Source organism: Toxotes jaculatrix, chromosome 5 (genome assembly GCF_017976425.1).
Source record: "Toxotes jaculatrix isolate fToxJac2 chromosome 5, fToxJac2.pri, whole genome shotgun sequence".
NCBI lineage: Eukaryota > Metazoa > Chordata > Actinopteri > Toxotidae > Toxotes > Toxotes jaculatrix.
The window spans coordinates 23,555,097-23,572,229 of NC_054398.1; the positions used below are offsets into that span (position 1 = coordinate 23,555,097).

Here is a 17,133-nt window from a genome sequence, read left to right on the forward strand (position 1 = left end):
AGAGACAGGCACTTGTTGGAATATCAGCCTTGCACTTCAAGGAGAGACGGGGACCAGAGAGTGGAAGCTGAGAGATCTGGGGCCTGCCAGTGTTACAACAAGCTGTGTGGGTGAACTGTAGTTCAAGCAAAGCACAACTCAACAGAGACAGAAAATCTCAGTCGGTTGTTCAAAGCTGAAGCTTGAATAAACAATTTACATTTTTGTTCCATGTGAAATGACTTTTTAAAGACTTTAATGTATCTGAATGGTCAAAGAATCATACTGGTGCTTTTGCATTTTTTTGCAGATTCACTTCACAAACTGATTTCCCAAACCATGCCTTTTTAGATTAAATATGACCTGAATCATATGAGACTTCAATCAACTTGTAAAGACTTGAAATTTGCATACGATAGGTAATCCACCACTGTGAACACTGGGTCGTCTTTATTTTTAAAGTTACAGTTAGGCAGTTGTGAGCATGCATTGTTTTGAAAACTCTTCCTTGTTGGCAGCTTTTAGGAAAGTCTTAGATCACGTTTGTGAATCAGTGGAAAAATAAAAATCTCCACTGTGAAAATAATCATGTAAATGTGTTTGCTGTTTCCCAGCAAACTCTGAACACAACAACAAGGAAGCATCAAAACAGCTCCTGCACAAAATTGCTTAACGATGAACCTATTTCAAGCCAATTTTAAGACTAAAAAGTTTGATTTTCACACTACATTGGTATGAAATCAAATCAGTGGTTGTTTGAAAGTACGGGAAATTATCCTTAAAATCTTAATATGCTTTGGAAAGCGATCTGCAAGTTTGTAAAGTATATGCACTCTGTCATTCATGGTCTAAAACGGTAATGACTGAAGAGTGAGTGTACAGGAGACCATGTCAGTCCTGTTTAATTGTGCTTTATCTGGACCTCTGGTAAACAACATCACTTGAACTTCTCACACACTCATGATTTTCATTCATAACTTGTTTTCTACAACCACACAGCTAGATTGGGCTTTGAGTCTCCACAGTTTATGTTTTATTTATTTTTTTATATATATATAATGGCTTTTCGCCTGTTTGGTAAAGGGATGGAGGATATTTAGTCAAACAGCTTGGCCGATGTGGCCTTGCCGTCGTACTTGGGACCTTTTCCGTCAAAGTCAGATGGAAGGATGTCAGCATCAAACTCCTTATAGTAGTTTTCCAGCTCGTCTCCATGGACAAACACCTAGGGCAAGGACAGCAGCTGTTAGAGTCATTTGAGACTGTGCGCTTCCAGCACCCACTTATTCAATTTGGAAATGAGGGGTAATTTAATTTGAGTTGGTATCTATAATAACCTGAGGTGGAAATACTCCATAAATCCCCTACTAAGCAGACAGTTTAAAAGTGGCATTTTGGGTACTATGTTTATTAGAGTCAGCAGCTCAAAGTCTGCTTTGACAAAATACAACACTAATATAAAGCATGTGAAATCACAGCAATCAAAGCAATGTCACATGAAAGATTTTAAACCAGCACACTATTTAAATGAAACAGTAAAACATAAATTTCTGTTCTGTGTGCTTTAATTATTTCCCATCTCGCTCAAACAAAACTTGCATTTTATGTAAGTGCAGCACTGAAACCAGTTTCGACTGCTTCCTATCATGATTACCTCTCACAGGCTGAAAGAGGGTAGGAAGACGCAGCGGTAGTTTGAGTTATAGTGTTATCATTATTATTGAATCAAACTTTGTAAAACTCACTCTCTCTAGCAGCTTGCCCTTCATGAGTGGTTTGACCACGTTGTAGGTGGTGGTGAAGTACCACGGCTGATGGATGAAGTGCACGGCTTTGAAACGGGCAGGGAATGAATCCTGGTGGAAAAGAAAAAGTAAGAAACCTTCAGTGGAGAGGAGTCCTGCAGAGAGTAGAAGGCCAAAAAGTGGAGTACTAAGACTTTCCGTAAACATTTCTTTTCAGCAGCAGCTCTTCTGGAACAGTTCGAGGTTAAATGCCTTATTAGTGGCACCCGGATGTTAGAACACATGTGACTGTCTAACCTGCAAACTGAAACCAGACAGGACACTTTCTTCTGTGAGGAATACTGAAAGAATAAGAAATCCAAACCATATTTTCTACTTACCTCAAGTACCTAGCCACAGACTTTTAACCATTAGGGTATAAAAAGTTAAGCTATTCGAAAACCAAATGCACATTTGGCAGTTTTCATCTCTGCATTACTAATATATCCTACCGGGTAATGTGTGTAATAACTAATGAGTCCAGGGTGAGAATTGTTTTCCCACCTGCAACATGTCCACCATCTTCTTGAGCTCAGTGGGTTTGATCCCTGACGCCTGCTGCATGGTGAAGCCCTTGAAGTTCTCGATGATGCAGAACCCATTGATCTGAGTCTCTTCGTTCTCCAGCAGCTTCTCGAGGATCACACAGTAGGCTCGTAGGATCTGCACACACACACACGCACACGCACGCACGCACGCACACACACACACACACACACACACACACACACACACACACACACACACACACACACACACGCACACACACACACACACACACACACACACACACACAACCATCATGTTTATTAGTGAAGATAATTTAACCTGTTTCAAGTAAAACTAATTCTTGTGGACAAGCCAGAAAAAGAATTTACCTAAAATTAAAAAACACACCCAAGTTTAAAACCTTAGGGATATCTCGTGTTAATGTTTGAAGGATGGGATAGTAAGGAAAACATTTATGACGTCATGAAGTTCAGATTGGTGCAACAAACAAAAAAAAGGAAGATCTACTATCTTTGTACCCATTTGAACAAAAATGAGTTTGGAAATATCCTTTCCCTCGTGCATTGTGTATTTGTGGTCACCCGGCACTTCTCACCTCATCGAAGGTGATCTCCTCGTAGTCCCAGTTCTCGATGTTGAAAAGCAGAACCACACGGCCATATTTGTCTCTGCTCTGCAGGATACCGGGGTAGCCGGCCTCGATGGTGCTGCGTACGGCCTCTGGGGTCAGATTCTCAAACAGCTCGGGGTAATCCTTCCTGAAACGCACGTAGCCTGGATAGAGACACCAGAGCAGATTCTAGGAATTTGGGATTTTTTTGGTATCAAACACTGTTCCATTTATGCACTGCCACTATGATATCAGTTCCTCTAGCAGCTATGGAGTAACTGTTTTCATTTTAATGTAATGGTACTTTCATTTGTTAAATCCTAATTGCAAATTTTAGAGTTTATACTATTAATGAAAAGGTACTGCTAATACATCTAAAAGCATTTAATCAGGCAGTTTTAGTGTCTCATGATAACCTAAATGCTGTTTTAAAGCCTTTTTTCACCCTGGCAAACATCTGCAATAACTGAAATTATGAAAATTATCAATTCAATATTTACACTGGTATAAACCTTCAAAAGCCTGTGTCATTTGAAGCCTGTTAGTTTCTTTTCTTTGAAAATTAGCAGTTGTTGGGGAGCTATAACTCAGTGTCTGTCCCTTTATTTGTATGGCTGTCAATCACGTGTAGAATCACAGCTTGAGAGATTTTGACAAAAACGACATTATGATCCATTCAGAGTGGCAGTGTTTACTGTTTCTTTCTCATATTTTAGATTGAATCCCGGAGATTCAGTTTTTCTCACATAAACACAGCTTTTATGGACAGAGGAGGAAAAATTCTGTCAGTAAGTCTGCCACTTTAAACCGTTCAGCTTCCTCACATACCCTTCATAAGCTCGAAGGCTCTGAGCACGTCATACTTCCTGGCACGGATGAAGCGGACCAGCAAACTGTCTGGTTTGTCCCCAAAGGTGTCCTGCACCCCCTTGGCCAGATCATCACCTCCATCTGCCTTCTCTTTGATTATTCCTCGCAGCTCCTTCACCGCAGCCACTCGCTTCTCATCTGTCTCATTCAGCTCGTCCTTGGCCTGCAGGGGGAGCCAGACCAGACAGTTAGAGCACATTTTACAATTAGATTCGTTTGATTTCATACAGCTCGGTGTCAGAAAGGTAAATGAAAAGTTTATAATTTCAGAGAACGTAACTTTAAGAATACAGTAACTTCAAGCTGCGTAAAACAGTCTTTCTTTTTATCTTGATATTTGAATATGTGGACCATCAGGCACTGGCCCTCTTCCATTTTCTTTTGGGGGAGAGTTTAAGTTTGCCCTGGCCAAATTTCCCGTTGACACTGACATAGCTCGTGTGATCTTTTAGCAGAGAGATATAATAATAAGCTGGCCTGGAAAGCGTGCCTGTACTGGAAAGCTAGCATGTTGCAAATGTTTGCTAGTCAGGGAGTCTTAGTTACCCTGTTTCCTAATAATAATAGAACAATAACTAACCTCTATTAGTAAATAATGATTATGTGAATATTTTTATTATACAGTTTCATGCAGTTTAATATATCACCCATCAAGAACAGTGATTAAAGTGTTAAAAGATCCCACAAACCCACACAGGCATTTTCAGTTATTCTGGCTAATTAGACCTCTGCTGGTGTTGAATTTTGCTGAGCTAAACTGGAAATTAAGTGACCAGACTTTGAGATTATATATTGATTATAATGATAAAGGTGTAAGTCATCCCACCTGAACAAGCGCAGAGAAAGAAATAAGAAAGTCAGATAAACCCACACCATCCCTGGAAGAGGTTTGTTTGTCTCGGTACCTTCTGCTTGGTGTGGTCTGGCAGGTTGGCACAGGGTCCAAACACTGGCCCGTGGTCCTTGACGGTGAGACGCTCCAGCTTAGCCCTGAGAGCCTGCTCCTCCTCTGACACCATACGGTATGTTCCGCTCTGAAGAGAGAGAAGGTGGCATTAAAGCAATGGAAAACATCCAATAATCTGCAGACACAAACATATAGCACTGCTTGTTTGTGTGTTTCTGATTTAGAGTTTTGGTACACTTTTTTGACTGGTAATTCGTCTTATTTCATGGTGCAGATTTTTATATTTTTTCAAATTCTTTCAAAGCAGGAAAGGCACTGGTGTAACCAATAATATCAATTACATTGGATGACATAAAATATAACCAAGTGTTATTCGAAAATCTTCTATACATCATCAAAATGGTATTTTACTGTGAGAGATACAAAACATTATGGTACAAAAGTAAAGTCGATTTTATTTATATAGCCCAATATCACACATCAGAAAACCCATGGAGCCTCTTTCATTGAATAACAGAAGCCGTACTTTTCAAATGTAAGATGATGTCCAAACCCAAGTAGTCATACAAGAATTCGTCCTCAATAAAATACTATCCAGAATGAAGTGATTTAAATCAGTAAATATTTGACTGAAGAACAAGAGAACAAGCCTACAAATCAGTTTTCAACATTACTATTAACCACCAGGACCGAGTGAGTCCTGGTGGTTAAGACCCAGATATCTGCTGTTTTTGGATTTTTAATGACTGAAGTTAAAGTTAAGCTTCAGTTAATGACATGGTGCAGATACCAGTCTTTGCACAGCTCTCTGTGGATTGAAAGTTCACAGTTTGCTGTTGCACTTTTGATGTTTTTACAGTGGACATTTCATCATAGGACAAGCACAGGTGTAATTAATATCATTAATGATAGATGCAAACTGTTTAGCTGTGCCAGTGCCACAGCTTTAATAAGTGACATGGCTGACCGACAGTGGCCTGGTGGCACACAAAAATGAAGCAGATGCATCATTAATGTTATTAGCATACACCTGTGCTTTTCCTGCTAAGACAGGGAAATATGTATGAAAAAGACAAATTTCTGCCCACCACAACTTTGTCCCCCTGTGAGCACAGAAACATCCATACTTATTTGGATCTGCCGTCAACACTTAAATGATAAACCTTGTTCTCCTTCCTGCTGTTTGGAAGATTCAAGTTGTTTTCTTCTTCTTCTTTCTCTCTTAAAAGCTAAAACGCCTCACCGTGTCAGTGTAATTCTCTCACAAGCCTTGGTTGTGCAGTGTGAAGTTTAAAACATGTCTAATCCATGTGAACCAATATTCCTGTCCACCAGTGTTGCAGGACCACAATGAATAGGCCTCAGTGTTTGGTTAATCTCCCTCACATGAGTCCAGTAAAGCCTGTAAACACATGGTTAGGACAACTAGTAGGCCTGAGGCAGGGATCAGAGATTAGCAGCTAAGGCTACTGTAGCTGTTGACGGCATCCATAACAATGAGCTTTGGTCTTGAGAAATGTTGATCTGCAGTTGAGTCGATGTTATAGGAAGATGAATAGGTATTTGTCCTGGAGAACATTATTTTGTTACGGGAGTGTGACTCAAACCCAGCCACTTCGTCCCTCAACACCACTGTTTACAGCTTAGTCTGAAGACACTTATGTAGAACATCAGCGTTGATCAGATTTTTTTGAGCAAAATCCCATTGAAACAGTTTTGAGAAAGTAGAAGTTTGGATACTTACAACCACAGCCATGTCTTCTGCTCTTTAAATCAGCTTCGTACTGTGTGGAAGAAGATAAAACTGAGTTCATGATCCACGTGGATCTCAGTAAAAAAAACAAAAAAAAAACGAACAAAAAAAAACAATTGACACACTGTTCTCCACGTTAATCCCCCTTCATCCCACCCTCTCTGCTATCACAGGATACCTTCTTTGTGCTATATTTAGCACTTGTTCATTTCTGAATGATTTAACAGGAGATTTAAGGTCAACAGTCTCGTTTCATAATCAACAGACTCACACTCGATGAGGTTTTAACTCTTTACTATCATGTCATTCTGTATAACCATGTGTCTAAAGATTCAGTGTTTTTACAGAATCAGTAAAATATACAACCACTTTAATATTCATGTTTCTTTAAATCTCACTTTTATTTCACCAAACATTTCTTCACACTGTTTGTTGCAGTATGTTCTTGTTCTCATACTAAATCTAAAGCTGAAATAATCAAGCAATTAATTAATTAGTTGACTAGAAGAAAATTCAACTGCACCTGTTTTGATGATCAATTAATAGTTTATCAAACAAAGATACTGAACGTGACCTGTTCCAGCCTCCCATCTGTCAGGAAGGGTGATTGGAAACTGACTATCTTTAGGTTTTGGACCATTGTCAGACAAAACAAGCAAATTTAAAGCATAACACTGGGCTTTGAGAAACTATGAAGGACATTTTTCACTGTAATAAACTAGACCAAACTCACTTAATCAGGAAATAATATGGCAATGACTAAACAGAAGAAAATATTCAAATCCAGCATGAATTTTTCTTTTCCTACAACATTTCCTCAAAAGGAAATTCTCAAATGTCTTGTGCATCGTTGAGTTACATTTATATATCTGATAACTACTTAGGTTTTGATGTGCAGACAAACTGACGCATCTCCTCACACTGATTATAAGTTAATCTGTCTCCCACATATTGAAATTTGCAGCCTCACTGCTCCTGAAATGCCATCAGCTGAGAAAAACTAAAACATGTTCCACCTTTTAAACTGCACCTGTATATCAACTAAAAACTACTGCCATCAGATTTACAGGTATCTAGTTTACAACACGGGTGAAAGCCACTTGGTAAACACTTAAATGCAGAACTGCAGTCTCGTGAGCTCTTTCATTTTACAGATTTTTGACCACAGTGGGAACGCAGCTCAGAACCTTGCCAATGTTAGTCCCATGATGCACCTACTGAGTGAGATTTAAAAACAGTCTTCACTCAGCTAGATTTAGCACTCAAATACCACAAGATACAGGAAAAAAAAAGTAGTGTTAGGAAATGAAAAGCAGCCAAATGTCCACATATTTTGGTTTCATGCCACTGCATATTACATAAGTGTCCCTGGTTAAAATTGCTGCTCAACAACTACGGTATTACCCAGAAGAGTTGGACAACATCAGAGGCAGAAAAGAGGCTCAGGTAGTGCCTCAAGCATTGGAGGTCGAGTCTTACCTGAGGCAGATGTGAAGTTGCTGGTGGGGAGTTGCAGGGGTCTGTGTGGAGCAGGGTGGACAGGACCTATGATTTGTAGCGCTGGGATTAGTGGCGTCACACCAGATTACACCCAACAGATTTCTTTTTCTTTTCAATCAGCATAAAAGTGGCAGAGGGTGTGAGGAAGGGGGAGGACAAGGGGGAAGTGATGGTGACGGTTTTTGGCCAATGGTGCAGGAGATGCTGAGAGGCAGGGTCAGGGCACATTTTAGATGATGTAATGTTGGATGTACACTTTAGGTAAGAGGTGGTTTCAGGGCGCGGGGGGATTTGATTGCATTCCAATGAGACTTGGATGGAGTGAGAAGTGACCATTGTGACTGGGTTTGATTTCTGCCACGTGAACACACTTGGGTGAGAAGAGAGGTGGAGTGTATGTTCACACAGGCTGTTTCACATGTTTAGAGGCATGATGGCGGAAAGGTGATGTTGTCATGTGCTGATATTTTCTTAACGTGTAACTTTCTGACAGTAATAATAACTTTCTAGTATCTAAGTTTTCCTTAAATTCAAAGATATGATTAATATCACATATTTCTTTTAAGTATTTCCTTACTTGGCAAGTTTATGGCAAGGACTTAAGTAAACAAGTGTATTTCTATGTATGAATTTTCATCTATTTAAAGCATCCCAGACTCATCTTTGAATAATTATATTGTGTTGAAAGAACAAAAATAAACAAAACATATCTTAATAACAATACGCTTTAAACCATTTATAATAAACATGGCTGAACTCTGTCGGCTCACTGAAGTTAAAACGAGTGAGTGTAGTTAAGTTCTGCATAATTTAGCCTGATGCTGCCAGATTTAGCATCAAATCGCTCCCATTTTCGCAACATTAACAATCTGAAATTCAAGTTCCCTTCAAAGAAAAGCAAGAAAAACACAACGGGGGGGGAAAATACAACACTTAGCAGGTTGGACTGTGTAAGAGCAGCTCTACGCTCAGAATGTCTCACAAATCACAATGTTAATGTCTTTTACACTAGAAATCCTTCATTGTGACTGAGGAGGAAAGCTTGGATTTCATACACCAGAAATATCTACACATATACATACACACACACACACACACACACACACACATATGTACGCACACACAATCCCACAACCACCACCTTAGCTACAAGGATTTGGATTTAGACTTAGGTGCATTCATATCAGTAAACATGGGCCCTAAACTAGCAACAATTCCCTGTGATCAGATTAGTTCTCACATACACATTATATCTGCACACACAGCACATAATGACACTGTGCACGTGCCAGTCACCTTCACACTGAGGTGTATGTCTGTGTGTGTGTTTCTGGGCTATTGTGTGCATTAGCAGCTGAGAGTAAAGGTTTATATAACGTGATCAGCCCTTCATCACATCACACACGTACTCAGTCTTTATGTCTAATCACAACTGAGTGAGGCTGAAAAAAACAACAACTAGATTAATCTTAGTTGAGCAATAAAGAAGTGTGCATGAAAACAAATGAACACAGAGCCACTGGACAGTTAATACAGCAGGATTCTGTAAACATGGTCATTGGGTGAAATGTTATTTGGATGATGTTTTGTAAGTTATCATGTCTGCAGCTTTTTTATGTCTCATCAGGACGATCACAAGATAAACAGCAGAAACACAGCGTTGGAGCCAATTACAGTGTATTCTGGCCAGAGGAATGTGGTTGGTCAACGCAGCACTATTGCCTTATGAGGTTGCATTGCGTTGCACTTTCTTGCCGGGCTCCCTTTCATTTTTTTCCCCCTAGATATGACAATGTATTTTCAAGTTGGAATTATGCTTCTTTGAAGATGCGTGTAAACATCTTTGCAAATCTACAAAAGATAATTGTAGAACTGTGGAGTGACAAGCAAGCTGATAGGTCAATCTAACTCCTAATGGGAGGAGAAAGGAAAATGTAAACTAAAATACAAGCTGCATGTAGAAATAGTTCAAAACTGCCCTATTATTATTATTTATTGCTGTCTTAACATAATTGTTCTTCAAAAAACCCTGTGAAAGACACTGTTCACAAAAGTGAATTTTTTTACTGATGAAAATTCCCACTGCCCACCCGGAGGACATCAGCCTAAGATGAATGCTGCTGAAATAGTCCATCTGCTGTCTTTCAAAACTGACATATGACTTTTGCCCCTGATGTGAGGTCCTGTGGATATTTTCCTCTTTAGCAGGTTGTTCTTTCGAGCTGGCTGATGTTAGGAAGTCGTCCATTTTCCTGCCTCTGACCCTGTTAGCACTAACGTCACAGACACACGTTTTCCTCCTGATGCAACGATGAAGGAGCAGGCAGCCGACCAGTAATCTGCTAAATCGGGGCCTGATCTGCTCAAGAAAGAGATTTAGGGAACAAAATTAGATGGATTGGGCAAACAATGCTCCACTCTGTTCTCCCCCTATAGCCTGAGCTGCAGGGCCAAGTTCAGGCTTTAGATGTGTGTGTTCATGGGTTTGAGAGAGAAACTAAGAAGTTGAGGCATTTACAGAACCATGGAGTATAACACAATGTACAGCTCCACCTGCAGCTCACTGTACTGCATGTTTACTCTACGCAAAATGACATACTCCAGTGGATCATAATCTTGTATCTCGCCTGCGTCTTTAGACCTGTACAACCCTATACCACATAAAGCCACCACATAAAGCTGTGCAGCACTTCAGCTCAATGACTCACATGGATGAAAGTATTTCACTCCCTGAGATTTAAATGCGAATGCTCGGAAAGAAGAAAAACAACCAAAAATACCTTCTCCCTATTATAACATCTTAAACTCTCTCTCACTTTTGGCAAATTCATTGGCTATAGTGGATCAGCTCACCTGCACTGTGGTGGGTTTTGTAACCTATTTGGACATGGTGCCATTCACTGATTTCACATGCTGATCCAGTGTTTGTGACAGACCCTGACTAGCTGGTCTGGATGATCCCCAAAACATTTCCCAACACCAGCAGAGCCGTGGTTTCATCCAGTAATGCTACTCCTGCGAGCGAAGCTGCTGTTAATGCCGATCTGGCAGTGGATCAAGTAGGACGACCATGATGCAATGGTTGGAGTTTTTCCTCACCAAACAGCATGAACGACATTCCACTAATATTCACTGACTGCTCTGCAACCATGTACTCATAATGTCTAATGTAATATACTATATATCTATATATAGTATATTACATAGAACATGTAATGAACATGAACATGAACATACATACATCTATATACACTATATATTATAGTACATATAAACATACCTTCCTTCATAAGATGGGCTCCTGGGATCAGAAAAGTGCTATATAAATCTATTATTGTTATTATTTACTTAGAAAGTGGATTCCAAAAGTCTGAGACTGCTTTCACGTAGTCAGCCAGACTTCGGGAGCCCACTATACATATCAAGTCAAAGTCAGTGTCTTATTTTAACATCATGCCATTTTATTAGGACATTTAAGAGCAGCTTATAATGTGAGGTAATGAAACACCGCTGATACCATGGTTACAATATAAAATACTTCAGGCCACACATACATGGAGGCAAAAGGAAACACTTTAAACATGACAACGTATCAGTTTAAACTCGTTGTACCGCGTCTGTTTTTTTAAAATGTGTTTTCCTTTTGCCTTGTAAACTGTGAAAAATACCTTAGGAGCTGCAGCTTATGCTGCTTTTGAGTCTGCTCTCAGCAGCCACTTGTGCATTTTCATGTGCATGTGAGAAGAGACAGTTGAGAAAAAAAACTCAATAGAGTACAGCTGTATCTGTGGCCTAAGATATGTCTTGAGTCTTATTAACAGTCACATTAAACCTTTCAAGTAAGAACAGAGACTGTTAGAAAACTCCAAACTCTGAATATCATAAGTTAGAAACGTGAAGAACACCAACACTTCTGCTGCTATAAATGTATTCAAGTTAGTAACAAATAACTTGACTACTCTCAACTCTGCGAGCAAATACCTGGTATCACAGCAATAACATGCTGTTAGGAACACCAACCATGTTTAACATGTGTAAAAGTAATAAGTTAACAAGTGTTTTCATTCAAGCAATAAAGTTATTCTCCCCTAAAGTGATACAGTACATCATTTCATATGAGAAGATCATTTTGGTTCCGCATGTGTTTTATACTAATTTTTTTTCTTTCACATTTTTTAGAGTTGCGGATTCTGCTCTGATGACTGAGAACATCACCATCTAATAAGAACCTTTTGATTACTCTCCTCTCATTGGCTGTCAGCTGTGACATCATCGGGCCAGTACTCATCCTGCATGTAGTGGTCTGAGGAGGAGAAGCTGGGCTCGAGTGGAGCGTCGTCGTCCCTCAGCTTGTTCTGCAGCTCCTGTTCCCACTCGCCTTCCACCAGCTTGTAGAGGTCGAGGGCGGCTCGAGCGTCCTCCACCGAACAGTGACCTCTCTTCCCGACCTGGGCAGAGAAACACAGGCGGGGTAAGCATGGTTCAAGTCACGCTGAGGTACAATCAGGTACGACAAAAACACAAAGCATGTTTCAGTTAAGTGTTTCCACCTTATTAAGAAATTTGTGAATTTTTTATTTGAACATGTTTGCAAACAAAAAAAATACAACAGAAACAAGCATTTTGATAAGTGTCTCATTTTGTGGTTATGAAAGAGCTGTGACCAGTGCATGTCCTGAAGCAGGACTTTTACAGTTAAAAATAAACTCGTCAGTGCTCTCTGGTGGACAAACATCATATTGACACTTTCTAAATTACATTACACATTATCTCTGTGCTGCAATTTCTCATTTATCAGATTAGGTGTTCCCAAAACATCTGCGCACATGTAAATCCTTACACATCGCTCTATAACATCTCTCTGTTTTTAAGCTCCTTGACGCGCTGCACATCATCAGTTTGGTCCGTTACTGGTAAGACTTAGATAAGTACAAACACAAAACAACAGGACTGCGTTAGAGCAAGTGAGAATCAATACCAAAATGTATTTTATAAGTGGTTTAGTTTTGGTGTTAAACATATTCTTCACAACTCGGATCATGGACTCTTAAAGCATGAGCAAATAAGAAAAGACGTTTTTAAGTTATTTCAATATTTGTGTGAAAAAACATTGTATTAGTATTACTAGTAAACTTAAAAAAAATAAATGTATGTAATACGAAAAAAACTACAACTTTTTGCCTCCATTTGTAGTAAAAATAAAATTCCATAATTACAATGTAGTAAGACTGAAGATGCCGTGGACAATCTGTGTCTCACCTGTATCCTCCTGTTCAGCAGCTTACTGGCCAAAATTCTGAGGGAAGGGCAGCGTTCTCGGGGAAAACCGGCCAATCGGCTGAGGAGACGCGTCGTACTGGTGTCCCTGACCATATGACACGGATGAGGTATGTCCAGCGCCTCAAAGTCATTGTAGATGGAGTGGCCAACTACCACTTTACCCTCAAGTATACTGAGGATCTACAGGAGAGAGGCCACGCAAGTGCAGAAGAAGACAAATATAATATTTACCTGTGAGTACTGATTAAAAACAATTTGGAGCGGCAGCTGCATTGGTCGCATTTTATGTAGCGAGTTATGTTGCTTATACTTACCTAAAACTAATGAACTGACCAGATTCTGTAATATTTTATTGTATATGGAATATTGTTTGGAATAAATGTTGTTATTTGAACAAGAAAAATGGCCTCACCTCCTCCCGGGCCTGAACGAAGGGCGTGGCATTGAGCAGATGATGCTTCCTGATGCCACTCCAGCGGGTCCTGTAGTCTGTGACAGGTTGACATGGTTGAATGTATTTATCATACAGGACGTTGCCATGATAGTCCAGGATGCTGCAGCGGGCCAGCTCACTGCAGTGCCCGCCAGGCCCCGTCCCCACCATCTCACAGTCCAACGCCAAAACTTTGGTCGGGCATGAGCTGAAGCATGGTGAATTTCGACCGCTGGCTGGAGGACTGGTCTCCGAAGAGAAACCGCTGTCCACCTCCCAGCTGTCTCTGAGAGCTGTGATCAAACTGTGGTGGTCACAAGCTTTAGGCACAAACAGAGAGAGTCCAGGTTTAGATGAATCAGTGCTCTTGTTCTCAGAGTTCAGAGTGCTTTGACTTTCCTGTGTTGTATGACTTGATTTAGTTTTTTTGACCAGTTTAATTGTATCCAGTGGTTCACAGTAGTTGTCTGCTCTTTTCCTCTTTGTGTTGGCGATTATTATCTTCTGCTTACATTTCTTCTGTGCTCTTCCGTTATCCATGGCATGAACCATCATGGCTTTTTTGCACAAATAGCGGTAGTTGCTGATAAGCCCCCACGAGGAGGCTTTATTCTTTTTTGACATCTCTGCCATTGTCAGCTGATGAAACTGGCCTTGAAGTCATTTCTAAGGAAATAAAACAACACAAAACCAACAGATTATCATATGAAAATAAACTAAGTAGATCACCACTATTTGAGATCGTCTTTTTTTATATAATCTACAGATTCACTTTGAAAAAGAAAAAGGTAGCACTGTGTCTTTTGTCCAGGTGGATGATGCATAATTGGCCAAAAACAGACTGACATTAGGAACGATCTACAGAAAGGTATTTTACAGCCAAAGCAGAAATACCACTGACTATAAGGGGCAGGTGATTGACAGCAACATATTACAAAACGCTGAAGTAACTGTGTACTACACGTTGTATCTTGGAAGCTTGGATAAAATAGCAGTCAAGTTACATGATTAATAGTTTAAAAACAATAATAAGAAGAAAGTCAGAGGGGATTTATTCTCAGCTGTTCCGCAAACGACAAAGCCACCAAACCCCGTTCAAATTTCCGACTGTTTAATGTTCCTTCGCCAGGTAAACCTTACATACACTGAGCTCTATAAACAGCCCAACAAACGCTCGTAAACATCTGATTTGGGCGTCTGCGTCTTTAGAGGAGGCCGTGGTAGACAGCACCGATCAACGATTGCTGCGGCTATCGTTATCAGAACTTGCAACTATTTACAAAGACGTGGATGCTTAGTGACTTATATGTCACCCGTGTTGAACAGTGGCCCCAGAGGCTTCAGAAAAAGCGGGGACTCTGTTCTGTGTAGAGTTTGACCTCGTCGGTTGTAAAAACAAACAAACAAACAAACAAACAAACAAACAAACAAACAAACAAAAAACATCTTTAGCTGTCAGATATTTCAACGGAGTTTGAAAACCAACCGACTTTAGCTAGCTGAAGAGAGCCACGTCAAACAAGACCCTGAACATCTTCTCAAAGACAAATATCCCGTAAGATTATAGCCAAGAGATAAAACTGTTATTTATGAACGTTAACAAAATGCAAATAGAAAAAGACATATTAAAACAAGACTGAATAATTTGTATGTTACCTTGTGGAGCAGCACGTGTACAGCCTGAACAAGCCTGAACAAGTCCGCTCTCCTCTCCGTCTGATTGGCTCCTTCTCTTCTTCGTTGGTTGTTTCACAGGAAGCTTACCGCTGCCAAATGCATCGCGGAGTCGCCATCCACAGGCCCCAGCGTGATATTACCACAAGAATTACGTTCTCTAATGGCACATTACAATTCTTAGTACTTCTTTCTTTTATTTAGTATGTTTCGCTGAGTGTGTTATGGGACTTGTCAGTCCAATTTCAAGTCAAGCTGGTTTTATTGTCGTTTTAGCCATATACATAGTATACAGTGAGACGAAACAACGTTTCACCGGGAGCAATTGGTGAGATACACAACTGCTAAAACACAGTAGAGACAAGACAGATACAGTATAGTACACACACACACTATTTCGAACCACACACACACACACACTCACATTGCGCAAACACAATCATTGCACATTTCTTGCACACACATGCACACTGACACACACACACACACACACACACACACACATGTATAACATAATGTGCAGAAAAACAACAGTGACATAAAGCAAATATGTTGTATTAAAAAAAGTAAATATATTAGCAGCAAAAGAAAAAGTGCAGAGTGCATAGAGGTGCAGTGTGCTAGTTTGCATTATACGTTGCCAGTTAATATTACAAGTTTATTATATTGCACTATAGGGTATTTAACAGTCTGACTGCCTGGAGGTGCGGGCAGTGATACTGTGGAATCTTCTGCCTGATGGTAGTAAGGTGAAGAGTCCATGGGAGGGATGGGTAATGTCCTTGACAATGTTCTTGGCTTTGCGCAGGCAGCGGGTGTTGTAGATGTCTGAGAGGGGGGGCAGAGAGACTCCCGTGATCTTTTCGGCTGTCCTCACCATCCGCTGCACGGCCTGCAGCAGTGCAGTTACCAAACCAAGCTGTGATGGCGCCGCTGAGGATGCTCTCAATAGCTCCTCTGTAGAATGTTGTCAGGCCGGAGGTTGGGAGGTGGGCTTTTCGCAGCCTCCTCAGAAAGTACAAACGCTGCTGGGCTTTCTTTGTGATGTGTTTGGTGTTATTCGTCCATGTGAGGTCTTCTGTTATGTGCACACCCAGAAATTTTGTACTCTGGACAATCTCCACTGGCAGGTTGTTGATGAACCGTGGTGTGTGTTTGTGTGGTCCGTCTAAAGTCAATGACCAGTTCTTTTGTTTTGTCCACACTGAGGGACAGGTTGTTGTCTGCGCACCAGTCGCTGAGCTGTCACCTCCTCTCTGATCAAGCCCACCAATTCTTCCGTTTGCACCAACAACACCATGTCAAATTCCTTGTATGTGTAACCGTTTATGTGTGTTGGGCAAGTTACTCTGCAAATGCAATTCAATTACTGATTACGCCTTTTAAAAGCAAGATTACTTTATTTCAAAAGTAATTAGTTACGTTACAAGTTACTCGTTCCCACCCCAACCATTCAAAAAAACAGAAGGACCTCTTTAGTCCACGCGTGAAAAACTTTGAGAAGTGCATTCTCTAATTTCATAATAAACGTAAACATAATGTGATACAGCGAAAGGTGGGCGAGTCCACGGTGGAAATAGGCAGTATATCCTCCACGATATAGCCAGAGACGAGCTTATTCAGACTGTCTCCACCTACGGTTGGTGTAGGACGCGAGAAATCTACCTTCTGTTGTTTAGCTGGAGGACATCCACTGGAACTGGACTCAGAAGTAAACGCATCGATCTGCGTGCGCGGTACTTTCTCGATAAGTTTCACCGTGCTGTGTTGCCCTTTCAGCTGTTTTAGTAAGAATAGAATATACTTTATTGATCCCTTTGGGAGGTCCCTTGG

The 17,133-nt window shown here is 40.4% G+C and overlaps 2 protein-coding genes across 2 annotated transcripts; both read right to left on the reverse strand.

Moving 5' to 3' along the window:
• Positions 1 to 7: 7 nt before the first annotated feature.
• rlbp1b (retinaldehyde binding protein 1b) lies at positions 8 to 10,812 on the reverse strand. Its single transcript, XM_041038650.1, has 9 exons — positions 10,767 to 10,812; positions 7,893 to 7,958; positions 6,405 to 6,444; positions 4,659 to 4,787; positions 3,712 to 3,916; positions 2,869 to 3,047; positions 2,268 to 2,426; positions 1,725 to 1,835; positions 8 to 1,204 (listed from the first exon to the last, which is right to left on the reverse strand). Exons 3-9 carry the CDS (start codon positions 6,414 to 6,416, stop codon positions 1,076 to 1,078), a joined length of 924 nt encoding a protein of 307 aa, XP_040894584.1. The 5' UTR covers positions 6,417 to 6,444; positions 7,893 to 7,958; positions 10,767 to 10,812; the 3' UTR covers positions 8 to 1,075.
• A 547-nt stretch (positions 10,813 to 11,359) lies between these two features.
• isg20 (interferon stimulated exonuclease gene) lies at positions 11,360 to 15,347 on the reverse strand. Its single transcript, XM_041039376.1, has 4 exons — positions 15,283 to 15,347; positions 13,606 to 14,292; positions 13,173 to 13,373; positions 11,360 to 12,361 (listed from the first exon to the last, which is right to left on the reverse strand). The coding sequence occupies exons 2-4, from the start codon at positions 14,257 to 14,259 to the stop codon at positions 12,161 to 12,163; spliced, it is 1,056 nt and encodes a 351-aa protein (XP_040895310.1). The 5' UTR covers positions 14,260 to 14,292; positions 15,283 to 15,347; the 3' UTR covers positions 11,360 to 12,160.
• Positions 15,348 to 17,133: the final 1,786 nt, after the last annotated feature.

What these genes read in the sequence shown, in the direction of transcription:
- rlbp1b (XM_041038650.1), bottom strand. An exon ending in CAGACCACACCAAGCAGAAG is followed by an intron (nt 3,917 to 4,658) that starts GTACCGAGACAA and finishes CTCCCCCTGCAG; the next exon opens with GCCAAGGACGAGCTGAATGA. An exon ending in AGCCTTCGAGCTTATGAAGG is followed by an intron (nt 3,048 to 3,711) that starts GTATGTGAGGAA and finishes GTCTCTATCCAG; the next exon opens with GCTACGTGCGTTTCAGGAAG.
- isg20 (XM_041039376.1), bottom strand. Translation starts at nt 14,259, where the DNA reads ATGGCAGAGATGTCAAAAAAGAATAAAGCCTCCTCGTGGGGGCTTATC. An exon ending in TCGTTCAGGCCCGGGAGGAG is followed by an intron (nt 13,374 to 13,605) that starts GTGAGGCCATTT and finishes TCTCTCCTGTAG; the next exon opens with ATCCTCAGTATACTTGAGGG. An exon ending in TGCTGAACAGGAGGATACAG is followed by an intron (nt 12,362 to 13,172) that starts GTGAGACACAGA and finishes TTCTCTGCCCAG; the next exon opens with GTCGGGAAGAGAGGTCACTG.